We start from the raw sequence: 16061 nt of genomic DNA, 5'->3' as shown, positions 1-16061 counted from the left end.
GTGAAATCCCTCCTCGACGATACATGCCATTGTCGCTGTTGTACCGTTAAAAAAAAAAAAAAAAAAAAAAAAAAAAAAAACACACAAGCCAGGTTCGGTGTATTTTTCCGTACACGTGCACCCCTTCGCATCTGAAAAATTCGTGGTTCATTGGTCACGGAGGTGCTGCATCTATACGTTTTCCTGCGCTTTAAAACAGCCGCCTCGGCTGCGCGTTCCCCTTTTACACGCTCGTTTCTCTCGGCTCGACAAACGATCCGGAGGTCGTTACATTCCCCTATACTGCTCGTCGCTCCCGGCGTTGCTTCCAGAGTTTATAAATAAATAAAAAAAAAGCACATATAGTGGTTGGCGTCTATAATCACAAGGGGTCGTTTAGATGGGGGAACGAGTGGTAAAAATTAAGTAATTATAACCAACGCGTGTACAAACGAGATCGATTTTACAGGTGTTGGGTATAATATATTTGCGAAGCTTACAAACAACAGGTGGAATATTCGTTTCTGTACATTTATTCGTTTGCGTCGTGATTTCCGTACCTTCGTTTACTCTGACCGAAACTCGATGGGACGTTTCGGCAAGTATAGTAGATTTACAAAAACCAGCCACTCATGGAGCTTTTTCTCCGAGTATACCGAAATATCTTTAATTCAAAGATTGTACGTGTATGTCAATACACATAATAGGAAATTAAAATGATACTATACGTGTATTTTATGGTTTCTCAGCTCTTTTGTGAAATAAGCGACGATCACGATTTTTTTTAATCATCTTCCTGCGAGATGCACCATATTACATCATGTAAAGGGACAGTACAAGTCACTCTACCGTCACTTTCGTTGGAAAAAAAAGCACCCACTTGTACTAGTGAAATCTTACCTTAAAATATATGTATACATACATTCAATACCTTTCAAGTGGTCATTATTCACGATCGTGATATAAATATTCTGCTACTATCTAGAAAGAAAAAAAAAAGAAAAAAAAAAGAAATGATTTGCGCGTTTACAATAAAAACGCGTTATCAATACCCTCGGAGAGAGCTGCTATAAAACTGCAGTCAAAGACATTCTCTTCGGGCGCGTGGACGAGTCGAGTCGTCGCGTACCTGCGTAACAAAGTGCGTAGTGCGTGTATAACGATCCGATAACGCGTCAGTGATAAAAAAAAAAAAATGTCCGAGACGCGACCCGACGTGCCGATCGAAATCCGCGAGTTTGAGCCGTTTCTGCAGAAATGCCTCGACTGCGACCACCTCGTGCTCGTCGACTACACGGCCACGGCGATGCTACCCCCCGGGGAAAACTTTTGCAGCTCGATCGTCAAGGTGGACGCGCGGGTGCGCAAAAGTACGAGCCCTCGGGAGGAGGCCCTGCACTTTGTAGCCAAAACCCCGGACAAGTCGAACCGGGCAGTGGTCGATTGGATCTTTACCTTCCGACCCGAGGTCTTTGCCTACGCGGAGGTGGTACCAGCTTACCGGGAGGTTGAGGAAAAACTGGGCATCGAGGAACCCCTGGATTTTCACCCCAAGTTCTTTGGCTCGCGGAATTCACTGGAGGAGGGCAACCAGGACTCGGTGGACCAGGACTCGATGCTGCTCCTCGAGAATCTGGGCGCCCGGGGGTACTACATGGTGGACAAGTACGTTGGTAAGCGCAGCGTTGGAAATGCACTGGACATGGGTATGGAAAACAAAAAAAAAAATGGTTTGTTTGATGGTAGGTCTGGACGTGGAGCACGCGCGCAAAGTGACGGTGTGCTTGGCGAGGTTCCACGCGCTGGGGATGGCTGTGATAAGACTGCGACCGGACATACCCGGGAAGATGATTGCACTGGCTGCTTCGCATCCGTTCGACTTTGGGCCGCTCGACGACACGTTTGACTCGGTGTTGAAGGTGATTCGGGACAACGGTAGCCTCCGCAAGCACATCGGGCTGATGGAGCCGGCGTTCGCGGAAGCTAAAAACGGCAATCTCTGGATCAGGAGCGACTGCGGAAAATTCGCCACGATCATACACGGCGACATTTGGATCAACAATGTAAGTGTACGATTATATACTCCGACGGAAAAATTATTTTACTTTTGTGTTCCTTCGTCTCTCGAATGTTCTCATTCTTCTGTTGCAAAAACAAAAAGACTTGTGTGGATGTTAAATTCATCGAGGTGGACTAACGTTTTCCAGTGGTAAAAAACAATCTGGAGATTCGTAAAAAAATATTGCGATCTTTCGTTGATTATGGCTGATGGGGGAGTAATCGGTTGAGACTTTGTGCTTCAAAAAGCGTATAATCGAAAAGTTTAGGAATGGATTAATAGTATGTCCAATTTTTTCATCCTCCACAGCTGATGTTCCACAAGGACGAACAAGGCCGCGTGGACGACGTGAAGCTCCTCGACTTCCAGTCGTTCCAGTGCAACAGCGCGTTGAGGGACGTGTCCCGTTTCCTGACCTCGAGCCTCCACCCAACCACGAGATCGCGCCACTCGAAAGACCTGATCGACCTGTACTACGAAACCTTCATCGAATGGACCGACAAAGTCGGATGCGACTCCAAGCGTTTCACCAAGGAGTACTACGTCGCGGAGCTCAAACGCCAATCGGTCATTCAGTTTCCGTTGTGCGCCATGGGGTTGAAGATCGTTTTGGCCAATGAGGGCAAGACCGAAGAAATAATCCAACCGCTGCAACAGCTTATCGATACTTACGAGGACAACGGGTGGTTTTAGCTATTGCGCACAGTATATAAATACGTTTACCGATTACGTTGATTCATCTTTACGACCTTCGATGGAAAATACATGGATGTTTAATGGTTTTTTTTATTTTTTTTATTTCATTGATAAATTTACGATTACTATTAAAAAATGGTATATAACGTTGTTATAATTGATTTTTCATCGACCGATAGATCAAATCGGTAGTGCTTCTTGTATCAATGACAAAACACATTAGGAGCTATTTTTATTTCTCTAATCGAACGGCAATCGCAAGCGACGCGTAATCTTTTTTTATCTGTTTTAACTTTACAAGACTCTTGTCTTAATATGTAATACTTGGAAAAACACGTACTTCTACTATCTACGCTGCTTTAATTGGTATCGAATGCGTCCTAGGCCATTGATAAGCCTCATTTGCATGTCAGTGCAATGGATTGGTACTGGGTTTCTAAGGACACATACATGTCACATAATTATTAATATGTAGCTTCTCTCACTCGAACACATTGTTTTTTTTTTTTTCCGGATGTTACGTGCCTTGATATCAGAGGTATAAACATCCGAATTTTTATTTATTTTTTTGCTAATTTTACGTCACTTTACAATATTACTTGTAACATATCAATTTCAATGTTGCCCTTCAGTTAAGTGTATATACGTATAAGTACTTGTTGTAATAACATTTGGAAATAAACATTTACCAGTGCACTAACACACCACGAATATGCATATAAATATCAAGTAATATTTTACAAAGATACCAGTAACGAGTGCACAAAAATGAGCGGAAAAATACAACTGTTACGTAGAGCGCGAACTTGACGTAAGAAAAAAAAAAACAAAAAAAAAACACATGTTACCTACATGGAAACGTCGAAAAATGCACTCAGTCTTCCAGACAAGCTTCGCGTGTTTGACGTCGATGGCGAGAATAACGACAGAAGGACGATACTGTCGAGGATATTGACGAGCGAGGGCAGCGACTTGCTCGTGGGAAAGTTGCGGGACGAAGATAGAGGCGTGGTTTTAATCGATTGTGCGGCTATATGATTTTTTTCAACCACACAACGTTTTCTTTAACTCGTTTTTAGCGATCAATTATACGTACGGATGTGTGCACGGTTCATTAATTATAATTTCAAAATGTATGAGAATAGCTTTATCGAACTGAGCTAATCAATCAATCGCCACTTACAGATGGTATTTTTGTTACATTCAAGGTCGATCGTTCGACTTGCTCGTACTGTCCGATTAAAAATCTCATGTCCTTATCTATCGTAAATCACGTGTACCATCTCGTATCGTGTAGAACCGAAATTTCCGTAAAGTGCGACAAAACTTTGGGTCTTTTGCAACTATGCACTTTTTTTTTTCATTTTTTTTTTAATACGAGATTTAAGTGCGCTTACCTCTGCAATTTTTAGGTCTGACGGGCTGTAAGATTTTACGATGACGCTGCTGTTGGTGCCATTGCTGTTTTTATTGTTCCCACCTGCGCACCTTTTTCAATCTTTTTTGCTTCCTAGCGTGTCTAACACTTTTTTCTTTCCTTCTTTTTGATTAATTACGAACATTTTTCACGAAAATGAGGTCCCACGCGTACACTTTGCGCGGCCGAGTCGTTACAGTCATTTTTTGAAGTTTAAGGAATGTCGCGAAATTAATTGAAATGTCATCACTGTAGTTTAAATCCATTTTTTTTTCTGGTGCATAAATTATATCGTTGAGTTCACCGTACATGTAAAGTACGTTTAAAAACTTGTAAGCTCTTTTTTTTACGTCCAAAACTCCAGCAACGTTGCATTTCTTTTTTTTATTCCGCCAAAAAAAGCGTACGTGTTTTTATAAAATTACCGAGAATTCATAAATTATTTTGATAAAAAAAAAAAAAAAAAGAAAAAAAAATCTTTTTTGAGCAATGTATACCTACTACGTAACGATTCATGGTTTTTACAATTAACCAAAAATCTGAAATGTCACGTACGACGAGCAAAATGTTACGTTTCACAATGAAGACCCGGCAATACCGTTTCCAAGTTTATGGCACCAATTAACTGTTGGCGAGCAAACGCACCTATACACTGCAAATCGGCATGAAAACCTATGGACTCATTTGTTACGTATTTTCACCACAACTCTGTGATATTTTTTACGTCAAAACACGAAACGATTCATACAACTTGTCAAAAATAATGATAGTTTTTTAGCCTACAATTAACGAAGATCGATGTTGTGGCGGTGGACTTTCGTTCACGTAGTTGAGAATATTTTTTTTTTTTGCAATTGTAATAAACATTAAGACGAGTTTGTTCACGCGACAATCTGTACAATACCGATGATTAAAAAAAAAAAAAAAAAACTAGTCAAAACAAGTAATAACGAAACTTTAAGTAAAAATAAAATAAAACACGTGATCGCTGTCGCGTGCGGAGAAAAAAAATTATAAAAAGCTCTTATCGGAGGTGGATTGATTGAGTCGGTAGAGCGAAAGGCTCCGCATGAATTGATCATTCGACTCTAAGGACGGAAAGAGAGTCCGGCTAATCTCCGAAGCAAAGGAGGAGTCCCCCGATGGTGTATTGGGTTTTCACGTCGCACGGGTCTTTTGAGCCCGAAAAAAGAGAGAGAGAGAGACTCCACGAGGCGCGTTTCCAATACACACGCACAGGAAAATCCCGGAGAAACCGATCGCGCCAAGGGGAGTGGAACTCTTTTGACGAGGCCGTGCACACGTATATATGTACACCATTTTATCCTCATCGCTGCTAAAGACGCTACAGACGAATGATCGATCTGCCGTACTTTTCGTCACTTTCACCTTTTCGGGTGAAAGGAAAAAAAAAAAAAAAACAACAACATGTACATACATTCAGCTCGTCTTTTTTAAAAAATTACTATACCCTTCGTGCGATGAAAGGGGCCCATCATCCAGCGACACGTTGCCACGGCGGGTGTAAAACAGCCGTCAAACTGCGTATTTCAGGGTCGCGTAGGCAGAAAAGGGCATAAAAGAGAGCCGCAGGTAATGAATATTCGAGATCTCGGGCAACAGCATCGAGCCGTAAATAAAGGTCCACCCGTAGTATACATGGGTGACCGGGGAAGAAAAAAAAAGAAACTTGCGAGTCACGTATTCAACGTTGATGGGGGTTGTACTTACGTTGTAGCGGGCGCGGGGGTCGTTGAATATGTGCCGGGCGAGGCTGCCGTTGCTCGCCTGGGCCGGCCGGAGTGAGCCGACGCTGCCCTGCAGTAGGTCCGGCTTCTCGACCTCGGGTCCCCCGAACTCCTGGAGCTGCTGCAACCAACAGCACAGCATCGCCTCGATTCCCTCGTCAACCTGCACAATACAAACGCCCACCCTCTTTGACTCTTGTGGTTTTTCAGACCTAATCCCTGGCACTTTGTCTCGAATAGCCAGGCTCATGGGTTGTCGGGACTAATGGGGGAGGAATAATGAAAAAAAAAAAAATATATAGATTTTTTGATATAAAATTAATTTATTTCTTTACTCGTGGTTAATCATGCAAGCAGTACGGGTTAGTGACACGAGAGCATTTATGCAATGTTCAATTAAAAAAAAAAAAAAAAAAAAAAAAAAAAAAAAAAAAAAAGAAAAACGAATACTCTCGACAATGAGCCATCATTGGACTTGAGCACAAATAATTATCAATTTTGGTTTTTTCTAGATAATATATATTATTCGACACCATTCGCAATGCAATGTTCATTGCTACGATCTGGCTACGATCATATATTATATTGTACGAATTTTTCGATAATCCACCCGAGGCGATTGGTTCACTTGGGAGCATGTCGCATTATTATTTCCATATCGGTCCTTTCGCAAAAACCCAGACAAGCTCGCAAATGCCGTCTCTCGCAAGCGCGCGCCTAACTGCGAGTCGCGGGAGGAAAAGCATCAGAGCCCGGTAATCCCGAAACTCGCGAGACTCGCTCCTACACGGGATCTAATTACACTTCCGTCCGACTCGAGCGTGAAATCTCGTTGAGGTATAACATCCCACCCCCAAGCAGCTCGAGGTTGTATTTAACTCTTTTCATCCCTCCAAGTCGAGGCGATCCCTTTTGGTTCCACGGGTAGTAAAAGTTGAAAAAAAAAAACCATCCCCTACACCATTACGTACAATCGATGAAAACGTCGAGCGAAGGTATACAAGTAGAACTCACCCGCCTGGAGTCCGGGATCTGGGGAAAGACAAAGTCCGTCGCGGTCAGGATGATCTTGTACGGGCCCTTCGACATGCGCTTCTTCAACAGGTGTCTCCTGTACGGAAAAACCAACTTTTCACACATCTGTATATATGTATATATACATTAATAGCACGAGGCCTCGATCGGACGTTTCACCTCGAGAGGCGCCTCCAAATGGAGTACAATGATAAAAAAAAAAAAAAAAAAAACAATTTTGTCACCTGACCAAGGCGAGGACCATCAGGATCAACAGCACCAAAACTACGGAGCCGAGGCTCACCAGCAGGACGTGTACGTTGTGCTGGGACAAGAAACCGCCGACCTTTTCCACTGGAAAGACGCGACAAACGAAAATATGTGTAAAAGAGTATACATTCACTTGAGGAAAAAAACAAAAAAAAAAGGTTGATTCTCACCGGAGCAGTCGGCAGCGTCGTCGCAGAGCGCGTCGTCGAGGTCCCCATTGGCCGTGAGTAGCTCGGCGCGCCCAGCCACCTCCTGGAGGGTGAGGCCATGGGTTCCCTCGTTGAGGGTGACGATCGGCCGCCAGCGGGAGTCGTAAGCCAAGAGGCCGTAGGTGAAGATTTTGTTGCCGTAGCCGTTGATGGTGTGGACCTCGGGGCCGTTGGCTGACAGGTAGTCGAGGGCCTCGCGTAGGTGGTCGAGGGTCCGGGGTGGCTCGTACGCCGAGGTGCCGTCGAGCACGCGCTCCACGTCGTACCTACACGGGCGGGTCATTGGGTTTTAATAATTGGCTCCCTGCAGCCACCTGTTGCGCGAGTTTGCTCAATTGTCAATGCAGTTTTGGTCGTTATTTTTCGTTTTTCACAACCAATACTATTGAAACATTATGGCGTTTAACTGCGTACCCAACCCCCATCATCTACGACCATCATCAGGTGACATCAACATGTGTTTTTCGGAATGGTATCGTCAACGGGTTAGTTTGGAAAAGTGTAAAATTTAGTAAGGACACTTATTATGAAATCTTAGCTGAGATGTCACCTAATTTGTCGTACATGGGGAGTATAAAAAAAAAAAAAAAAACAAAATAAAAAAAATAAAACAAAATCGATAAACATCCGCTACTCTCCATATATATCGCGCATCTGATAATAGAACTGGCTATATACATATATACGTGGTGTTTGGCACTGATATATACGTATACGTTATATACAAGGTAGTGTGACGCAAACCACCTATATGCTTCTCGGGGGAAAGTGAGCGAAAGCCTCTTCTGTGCGTACACGCGTCCAACTAGTCGTACGTATGTAGATACACCCTACGCGGTATTATACATACAGGGAGAGAAAATCCCCTCGCGAGCTTACGAGTTGTACAATGTATGGTATGTACATGTATATATATATATATATATATAGGTGTACCGTACACACGTGGCGAGAGATTGGACGAATTCTTCCCTCCCTCTGCCGACGAGATTCTGCATACGTGCGGCGTAAACTACTTCCGTCCCCCTTCACCTGCCCGACTTCGTCTACTCGATCCAATAATCGGCTACGACACTTGTATACTCCTAAACTCGCGTCACCCTCGTCGACGCGTATTTTCCTTCCTTCGCTTCACTTTTCGATTATCGGGTGATTTGCATTGAGTTGGTATATATGTATATACGCTGATTTCCTGTCAACGACAACAAGTTCTGGATGTATTCATTTTGAAAAGGCATCGTACCCGCAGGTGCAACCAAAAAATCCGTCCTCCCCGTGTCCGACCATAATAATAAAGAAAAAAGATAGGTGAAAAACTCAATATCCCGTGGAGTTCCGGTCATTCGTGTTCTTTCGGCCAAAAGGTAAAAACCAAGTGTAGAGAAGAAGAAAAAAAAAAAAGGATCGCATATGGGTAATCGAATGGACGCACGCGTGTACCTACCGTTGTGAAACTTTTCCGATAAAATTTCCAAACGGCGTAGTATGGGTTCAAAGAGAAGCGCTTGCAGGGGAAGGATCGCGTCTATATAATCAATCGAGCGTGTTCAGCCCACCACATCGTGTCACGATGGGTGGTTAAAAAAATATAACTCTTTTTTTTTCACAAGTGGAGTACGAAGATTAATTTTTTTTTTTTTTTCTTTTTTTTTCCTTTAAACGAAAAGTATACCGAGTTATATTGTCGAGATCTACAGTTTCTCCCTATAGTGCACAAGGCACTCTTATAGTGGCCATTTCAATCGCAATTTTGGAAAACGACACAAATATTGCTTGGCCTTCAAAAATAAGCAAAGCTGAACAGTTTAACCGCTCAAATGGTCTCCAATTGTCCAGTGAAACAAAGCCCCGGACTCTCTGTTCTGTTAACCGTAATTAACCTTCATCGATTATTTGGAGCCGTCGAGCGTGAAGGTCCCTTTGATGGTCCCTTCTTCGTCTGAAATAATTAATTTCCACAAGAGATGATCCAAACCTAAAAGGTGAACTGAATTGGTGCACAATGTGAGGGGAAAATGGAAAATTCGTTGGTCTCTCTCGGGCGAGGGGTGTGGCAGGACATTTGCTAAGTACAGCCATCCCCAGGCGAAGAGAGGCCGTTTTAATTCAATTGCGGCGTATCGCCGTCAGGGGTGGAATGAAAAAAAAGCCGGTTGGCCTGATTCGGCCCACTGAATCCGGGGACAACTGTGCAACAATGTAACATATCTCCCCCCTTGGAATGTCCTTCCCTTCTCGGGAAATTTTTTTTATAAATCACTCCTTGAGAGTATTGTTTTTTTCTCTCTCGAATGGCCACACGGAAAGTATCCTCGAGACTTACAGCCAAATGCTAATAGAGCGCGTATTCGCATCCCCTCGGCTAGAGTGAAAAAAAAAAAAAAAAAAAAAAAAGTCCCCTTGAAAGTAGAGGCCAATCAGCGAGACGCCTTCTACCTCCCTCCCATCGCGCCTCGTGTAAGTATGCAAACGCAGCTAGATGGGGAAATAAAGCGATCGATCGGCGCTCGGAAAGTCGCTGTTTTTCTCCGGATGCGAGCGAAACCGGGGCAGGAATGTGTTACAGTCCGAACCATGGGCGCGGCTTTCACTACCACTACTCCCCCCCCATCCTTGTCGTTTTGAGCTCGGCCTCTGGCGGTGGAATCGACCGGAAAACCCACTAATTCCCTCCCCACGCCGTTTGACGTACAACTTTTGGCTTAAATAACTTTTTCTTCCCCCCCCCCCCCACTGTTACTTTGTTCCGCCAGCCGCGATTCGAAAAGGACATTGGTGAAATTGAAATCACGCCGATCGAGAGGGCTTCGATCGTACGGCAAAGGAAAAACTGTAAGTCGTTGGGGCTCCGCGCAATATATCCGATCGCAATATTCCTATGAAGCATCAGACAACAAAATAGCCCTCCGTACCTCCGGTCGAAGGGTGCGATCACCAGCAAATGGTCCAAGGTCCTCCTCCGGAGATCCCGGGGTGGGACGAAACGCTCCTCCTCCTCGCTCGCCTCACTCGTGGTCTTGGAAGAGGTATTCGTCGGTTCCTCCTCGTTGTAGTTTTGCCTCACGGGTAAAAAGGGAAGGGGCTCCAGGGGGTGGAGGACGACGACGAAGGGACTCGGCGCTCGGGACTCTTGTATCGCGTCGAGCTCGACGAGGACCCGGGACAGCAGGCCACCTTCCAGCGGCAGGCACACGATTATTGCTGCAAACAACCCCCCCCCCGTGTCTTTTGTATCTTTTTTCTTTTATTCCCCCTTTTCTCCTTGAATCTATCAGTGGCAGTTGTCTTGTCAACTCACCTCTACAGGGGACAGCCCTGAGGGGCCTCAGGGTGGCGCGTATCTGCTTTGGACTGGCGTTGTGGGGCAGAGTGGCGCGAAGTCTCGGCACGACCCCGATCGACCGCAACGCTCCTGTGACCGCGTCGTCGAGTCCTGACCAGGTCGCGTTAGCCAAGTCCACTCCCGTCGCAGCTGTAACGATGACGGGGGGTATGGGTTGGCTGGGGAGGAGTTTTGCAGGGGGGGGGGGGTCAACTCACCGAGGCCAATGACGGAGGTGGTCCTCCATCGGTAGTGGGCGAAGATTTCAGCGAGCGCCCGGCCGAGGACCACTGGTGACGGCGACAATCTGACGACGGGGGCTAGTACCCTTGGCTCCTCGGTTATCTGGAAAAGACAATGTATGTACGTACTTTTTTGGTTTTGGAGTCGCGTTCAACAATATTTTCGAATAAACAAATATTGGGGGGGGGGGTGCGTGGACTCGTAGTGGGCACTAAGAAGGACCGTGGACTGTTCTCGAAGGGGCACATATAGACCATTGAAAATAACGAGGAGGGGTCGGGGGGGAAGAGAGCCAGGGTGAGTGGGCAGTCCGACATTAATCAGCCTCTAATAATCCCTCCGTTCCCGGAGCCTCGTAAATTGTGGGCTGATTCCTTTTTATTTCTTCCCGTGATGCCTGTGCGCATTACGACGCGTTTGTCGAGCTCCTCGTGAATCCCTTTTCTCTCGTCCGGTTGAACGAAGGGACTATTATACATAACGCCCAGTCAGATTTTTAGTGAACAAAGGAACGAGATGACGATGATGGATGGACAAGCGCGCCTCCGTTTCGGTGGATAAATATTCCTCTTTTCCAAGGGTTATTGGGTTACTCATGTGATTGCGTGATTTTTATGCAGTTGCTACTTTACCCAAGTGTGTTATGTCGACCCACTTTGGGGTGTAATTTTCTGTGACACAATTTACTATTCCCTTTCATCCGCGTAATTTTACACAATTGAACGCATGAAACACCAACAAAATGGGCGCGTATCGAAGTGAGGACGATGCATTTCAAATTCGCATCAAAACTCTGAAACTATTTGTAACAAACCCAAGTACTGAAGATTATTTTTCCTGTCTATCGTCTATATGTACGAAGCATAGAAAGTAGACGTGCAATGCTTCGACAGCGTATTTACAAAATACTTTCGAATCAGACTGACTAGAAATATGATTCGTTAAAAAATGCCTGTCAATGCGATGCACAGTCGTTATAACGCATTTCATATGTTAAATGATTCGAATCGTTGTATTTGTTATCTTAACAACCTATATGCTATTAATAAGATCCGCTAAATTATACAAAAAGAAAGAGTAACTTTGTTTTTTGGCTTATAATGAAGCGTAGTAAAGAAAAGGAAAGAAAAGTCGTTGGATCCTGGAAAATAATGAGAGGCAACAGGTGCTCGTTAGTTTGGGATTTCATTTCGAGTAAAAGACGCCGTGGACTTGGCAAGGTTCGCGTGTGTTTACAACTATTTAACTTCTTCTTCGCTTTGAAAAATAAAAAAAAACAAAAAAAAAATCCCCGCAACCCCGGATCCTTCATTTATTGGAGAGGAAGCAAGAAAAGAACAAAGTCGTCTAATCGCATTACCGCATCGGCGAAGTAAAATAAATCGGCTCAACCGTACATAGTCGGGCCTTTCGAAGGCAATTCGAAGCCCCTCTAATCACTCCCCTTCTCTTCCACTCGAAGGAGAATACTCCTACCGTTCCATTGTTACACGAGCCTTTTTTTCCTCTTTTTAATACAATCCCGCTCGTACAACTGCAGTTTCCAAGGGTAAGTCCGCGTTTGACGTAGGTACTTTCGATTTATACCTCAGTGAACAACGTAGTACGCGCTTCGCCCAGCACCGCAGTTACATGTGTATTGTATATACGTAAACAGGGCACAATTACAAAGTTTAATTTATCGGTGATGCGTGTCCTCGTTCCCCCCCGCAAATTGGGTGATAACTTGGCGCGCAGTTGCGGACACGGTCCTCCCGTTAAAATTTCATAGACTAGCCGCTATACGTGCATAGAGGCGCCCGTGCCAACTTTGCTTGCGACTTTGTGATTTCATTATTCATTCGACAAAATGAGACTCTTACCGCGTGAGGTCTCGAATCATCGAAACGGCTGCTGGAAAAAAAAAGAAGAAGAAGCAAAATAATCCATGAAAAAGAGGGGAAACGTTTTTACAGTGTACTTCCGTGTTATATTTGCAGGCTTTTCTCTCGTGCCGTTCGGCAAAAAGCCGCGTACATAAAACATGCGAATAAATAAAAACTCGCACGCGCGCGATCGTCCCGTGTGTACGACTGATGCCGGAAATATTCGCTGGAACGCAAATAGTGATTTATCAGCCCGCACCCGCGGCCCGAGTGTTATTATTTTCTTCCTCGGCCCTTGAAATCAATACTTTTTCGGGCTTTTTATTTACTCATGAGTGCTGGGCTGGAGAGTAATTTTCAACTCCTCATTTGATTGCGATGAAAAAGCGGTTACGCGTAGGTATAGTGTATAAAAGTCATGGCGATCAAACGAATTTTGTCAGTTGTTTCGAACTTCAAACAACTCTATTACAAATTATTTTAACTTTTTTCAGAATACCATACCGTGGGTTAGCCGTGACTAATCTTTCAGTCACATCTCAATCCGAGTACTTATTGTAGTTTTCAAAGATTACGAACACGTTATTCCTAGACGCATATTTCCAACTGGCTAAAAGGAAAACTGCGAGATGAAATTGTTTCGAAAATTATCATCTTGTTTCTGCGGTAAGAAAATAAAAAACTTTGTTTCTTTGTTTAACGCGATTGTAAATTTCAAAAACAAGTTTTCTGTTGCAGCGACTTTTTTCACAATAAGCGTGAAATAATTTCCGGACGTTGGCCAACCAACCTGGTTTTCAGAATTTAATCTAAAATAAAAAAAAAACCCTCTTTTAGTAACACCCTTTCTCCTAAAACAATACTCAATTGCAGGCTTCGCCGAATCGAATCGCAAACGCGCCTATTTTTACATTCCTCGAACAGTCGCACCTTATACCGCTCTCGTTGTTGCTTTTTTTCTCCCAGATACGTACCGCGCGAGCAAACAAAGCCCCGGTATAATACGGCCTACTTTTCTCTCGAGTCTAAAATTGAACGGAAAACCATTTGAAAGTCGGAGAGAATTAATTCAAAGCCATTACAACGTCGAAAAAGTTCGGCCTGCCCGGCGAGAGGGGACGACTCAAGGCATGGTATAATCCTTGAGTATACGAATTATCAACTCTCGGCAAAAGTTTTCCCAAAGAGTACGAGGACTTTACCAAAGAGGATGTGGAAGCCAAAAATTTTGCGCATAACTGCTCTTGTGTGTGTAAAGTTGTTGAAACTTCCAGAGATTTTTTGGGGAAGCATACAATTGCTACATTCCACGTGTAGACAAGAGTCATACGTATAGGACACTGCTACTGTGAAAGCTCGTCGAAGAAGAAAAAAAAAAGAAGAAATGCATGGGTGTACCCACTGCGTCCGAAGCTCTCCCTTTTTTACAGAAACTGCGTTCATCCCCCTGATGGTGTGTCTCTGCAAGTGTTTGTTGTACACTCGAGTCTCTTGTGCTTTTTCTCTATCTTCGAGTGCAGGTGCACGTACAAAGATCAAGACAGACGGACTGACGTACAAGGGCCAGTGTGTGGACTTTTTTTTTCCGTTGCCTCGAATGCGACTTTCCTATACGTTTGCAGTACCTAAATAACTTTCGGCTAATGAAATTTAAAACAAAAAAGGCAGTTGACTGGGTGCTTATTGCAGGGGGAGTTGCAAATTGATTAGTAACAGGTTATTCAAGTGATGGTTAGCTGCTTGATAAAATTCTCAATCACCGATTCGGAAATTTGCAATTGGATAACTTTTTACTAGAAAATTTATGGACTATCCGTAAAGCATCCCTTACAAATGTAATGAATGGTTCAATTTTTTTTTAACGCCATTTATAATTTTGTCATTTTGTATTTTAAAATCCACAATTTTTTTTTTTTTTTTTCAATTACAGATAAATGCAACAACTCGATCAGTGATGGGAAATGCAATATCCTGAAAAATCCCACGGGGAAAAAGCGAGTGGGATCCCATCGTTATTAAATATCGCGTGTTCGCGCGGATATGATTGCAAGTTCGATATTGCGTCGATACGAAATATCCGGGAAACAGAGCGGAAAGAGCAAAGGGGGAAAAAAATGCCCATAGGTACCCCGATTAATAAGCGCGAGGGTATAACAAGAGTACATCATTTTATCGGAGCCGGATAGAACGCAGCCTCGGGGAACAAGTGATGTACAAAAACAATAATGCCAAGAGCGGAAAAACGGGAACGAAGAGCCAAATTTCCCTTGTCCGATTCGTCCTTTTTGAACTCGCGAGATCATCGCGATCGACTTTCTCTCGATAGTTTCTCCCCTTTGAAATTCAGTTTTCAGTAATAACCCAATCATCTGAAAGACCGTCAAAAACCGTTACTTTTTTTTTTTTTGCAAGCTTTTTCCACGGCACTCGTTTCCCTTTCCCCCCCAAAAAAAAGTAACCAGGAGAACCCTCCAGTGAACCACCAACCCTCAAGAGTTGGAAAATCACAGCCATTACACGATTACGCCCGCCCGAAGCCACCTAGCCGGGATTAGCCGTGCACTCACGCGGGGGAGAGCGCCGACAACAAGTAGGTCACGCGCCCTCCGTCAACTAGAGTATAGCCTCTCTCTTATTATCCCCTTCTTTAATCGTCAGCAGCTGCGCGGTCAGAGTTATTGTTTCCACTGAGGGCCTTCATGAATTGGCGTACGCTGCGAAACAGGGTTTTAGTTGGGGCGCAAGGATACGACTCTCCTGATTGAAATGAAACCAAAAAAAAAAGTTGGGGGTTTGAGGTCCTCGGTTAAGGGACGGCATCCCCCCCGATCGTCGCGCATGTATGTAACACCAACATCACTCCCGGAAGATCGCAGATATAAGTGTGGGAAACCGCGTGTTGGAATATGTACATACACATGCTGGTTGAGACGACTCGTGCACGATACCTATACTCACCCTCCTCGTGTAAGGTTACACGTGAATATATATACATATATACACGCATATATTGGGTTTCATGCTCGAGGGAAAAATTTTCCTTTGCGCTCGACTTTTATGTGCTTCGAGATGAAAGAGTGCACAATATTAAGAGCCGTATACGTAAGACACGGGTTTTCGTGTCGTTCTGTTTTTAGTATACAATATATTTTATGCTCCAGCACAGGAGGGAGAGTGATGTTTTATCGAGGGAAATTTCAACGAGAAGTTATGCACGCGCATATTTTTATAAGTGTATC

General features: G+C 44.0%; 2 protein-coding genes across 2 annotated transcripts in view; one reads left to right on the top strand and one right to left on the bottom strand.

Annotated features, from left to right (window-relative positions):
- The window catches only part of LOC106637282 (retinal guanylyl cyclase 2), a 32097-nt gene that overhangs the window by 8865 nt on the left and 7171 nt on the right, over positions 1–16061 (bottom strand). The window contains exons 3-9 of the mRNA XM_089590293.1: positions 10933–11059; positions 10691–10852; positions 10305–10593; positions 7354–7658; positions 7159–7267; positions 6914–7010; positions 5883–6062 (exon numbers count right to left, since the gene is read on the bottom strand). Coding sequence (XP_089446419.1) covers positions 5883–6062; positions 6914–7010; positions 7159–7267; positions 7354–7658; positions 10305–10593; positions 10691–10852; positions 10933–11059 — 1269 coding nt within the window. The remainder of the gene's footprint in view (positions 1–5882; positions 6063–6913; positions 7011–7158; positions 7268–7353; positions 7659–10304; positions 10594–10690; positions 10853–10932; positions 11060–16061) is intronic.
- Positions 1169–2778, top strand: LOC106637321 (uncharacterized). The gene is made up of 3 exons (XM_014350062.2): positions 1169–1652; positions 1726–2042; positions 2348–2778. The coding sequence occupies exons 1-3, from the start codon at positions 1175–1177 to the stop codon at positions 2729–2731; spliced, it is 1179 nt and encodes a 392-aa protein (XP_014205548.2). The 5' UTR covers positions 1169–1174; the 3' UTR covers positions 2732–2778.

This window comes from Copidosoma floridanum, unplaced genomic scaffold (assembly GCF_036245765.1).
Source record: "Copidosoma floridanum isolate Cflo_tuat_1 unplaced genomic scaffold, Cflo_Japanese_pri ptg000012l, whole genome shotgun sequence".
NCBI lineage: Eukaryota > Metazoa > Arthropoda > Insecta > Hymenoptera > Encyrtidae > Copidosoma > Copidosoma floridanum.
The sequence above is the reverse complement of the archived record's forward strand: the minus strand, read 5'-3'. Positions and strand labels throughout refer to the sequence as shown.

Excerpts from the sequence above, each read along its gene's own strand:
- LOC106637321 (XM_014350062.2), top strand. The coding sequence starts at position 1,175 with ATGTCCGAGACGCGACCCGACGTGCCGATCGAAATCCGCGAGTTTGAG. Across the intron at positions 1,653-1,725 it reads CATGGTGGACAAGTACGTTG|GTCTGGACGTGGAGCACGCG; the intron begins GTAAGCGCAGCG and ends GTTTGATGGTAG. Across the intron at positions 2,043-2,347 it reads GCGACATTTGGATCAACAAT|CTGATGTTCCACAAGGACGA; the intron begins GTAAGTGTACGA and ends CATCCTCCACAG.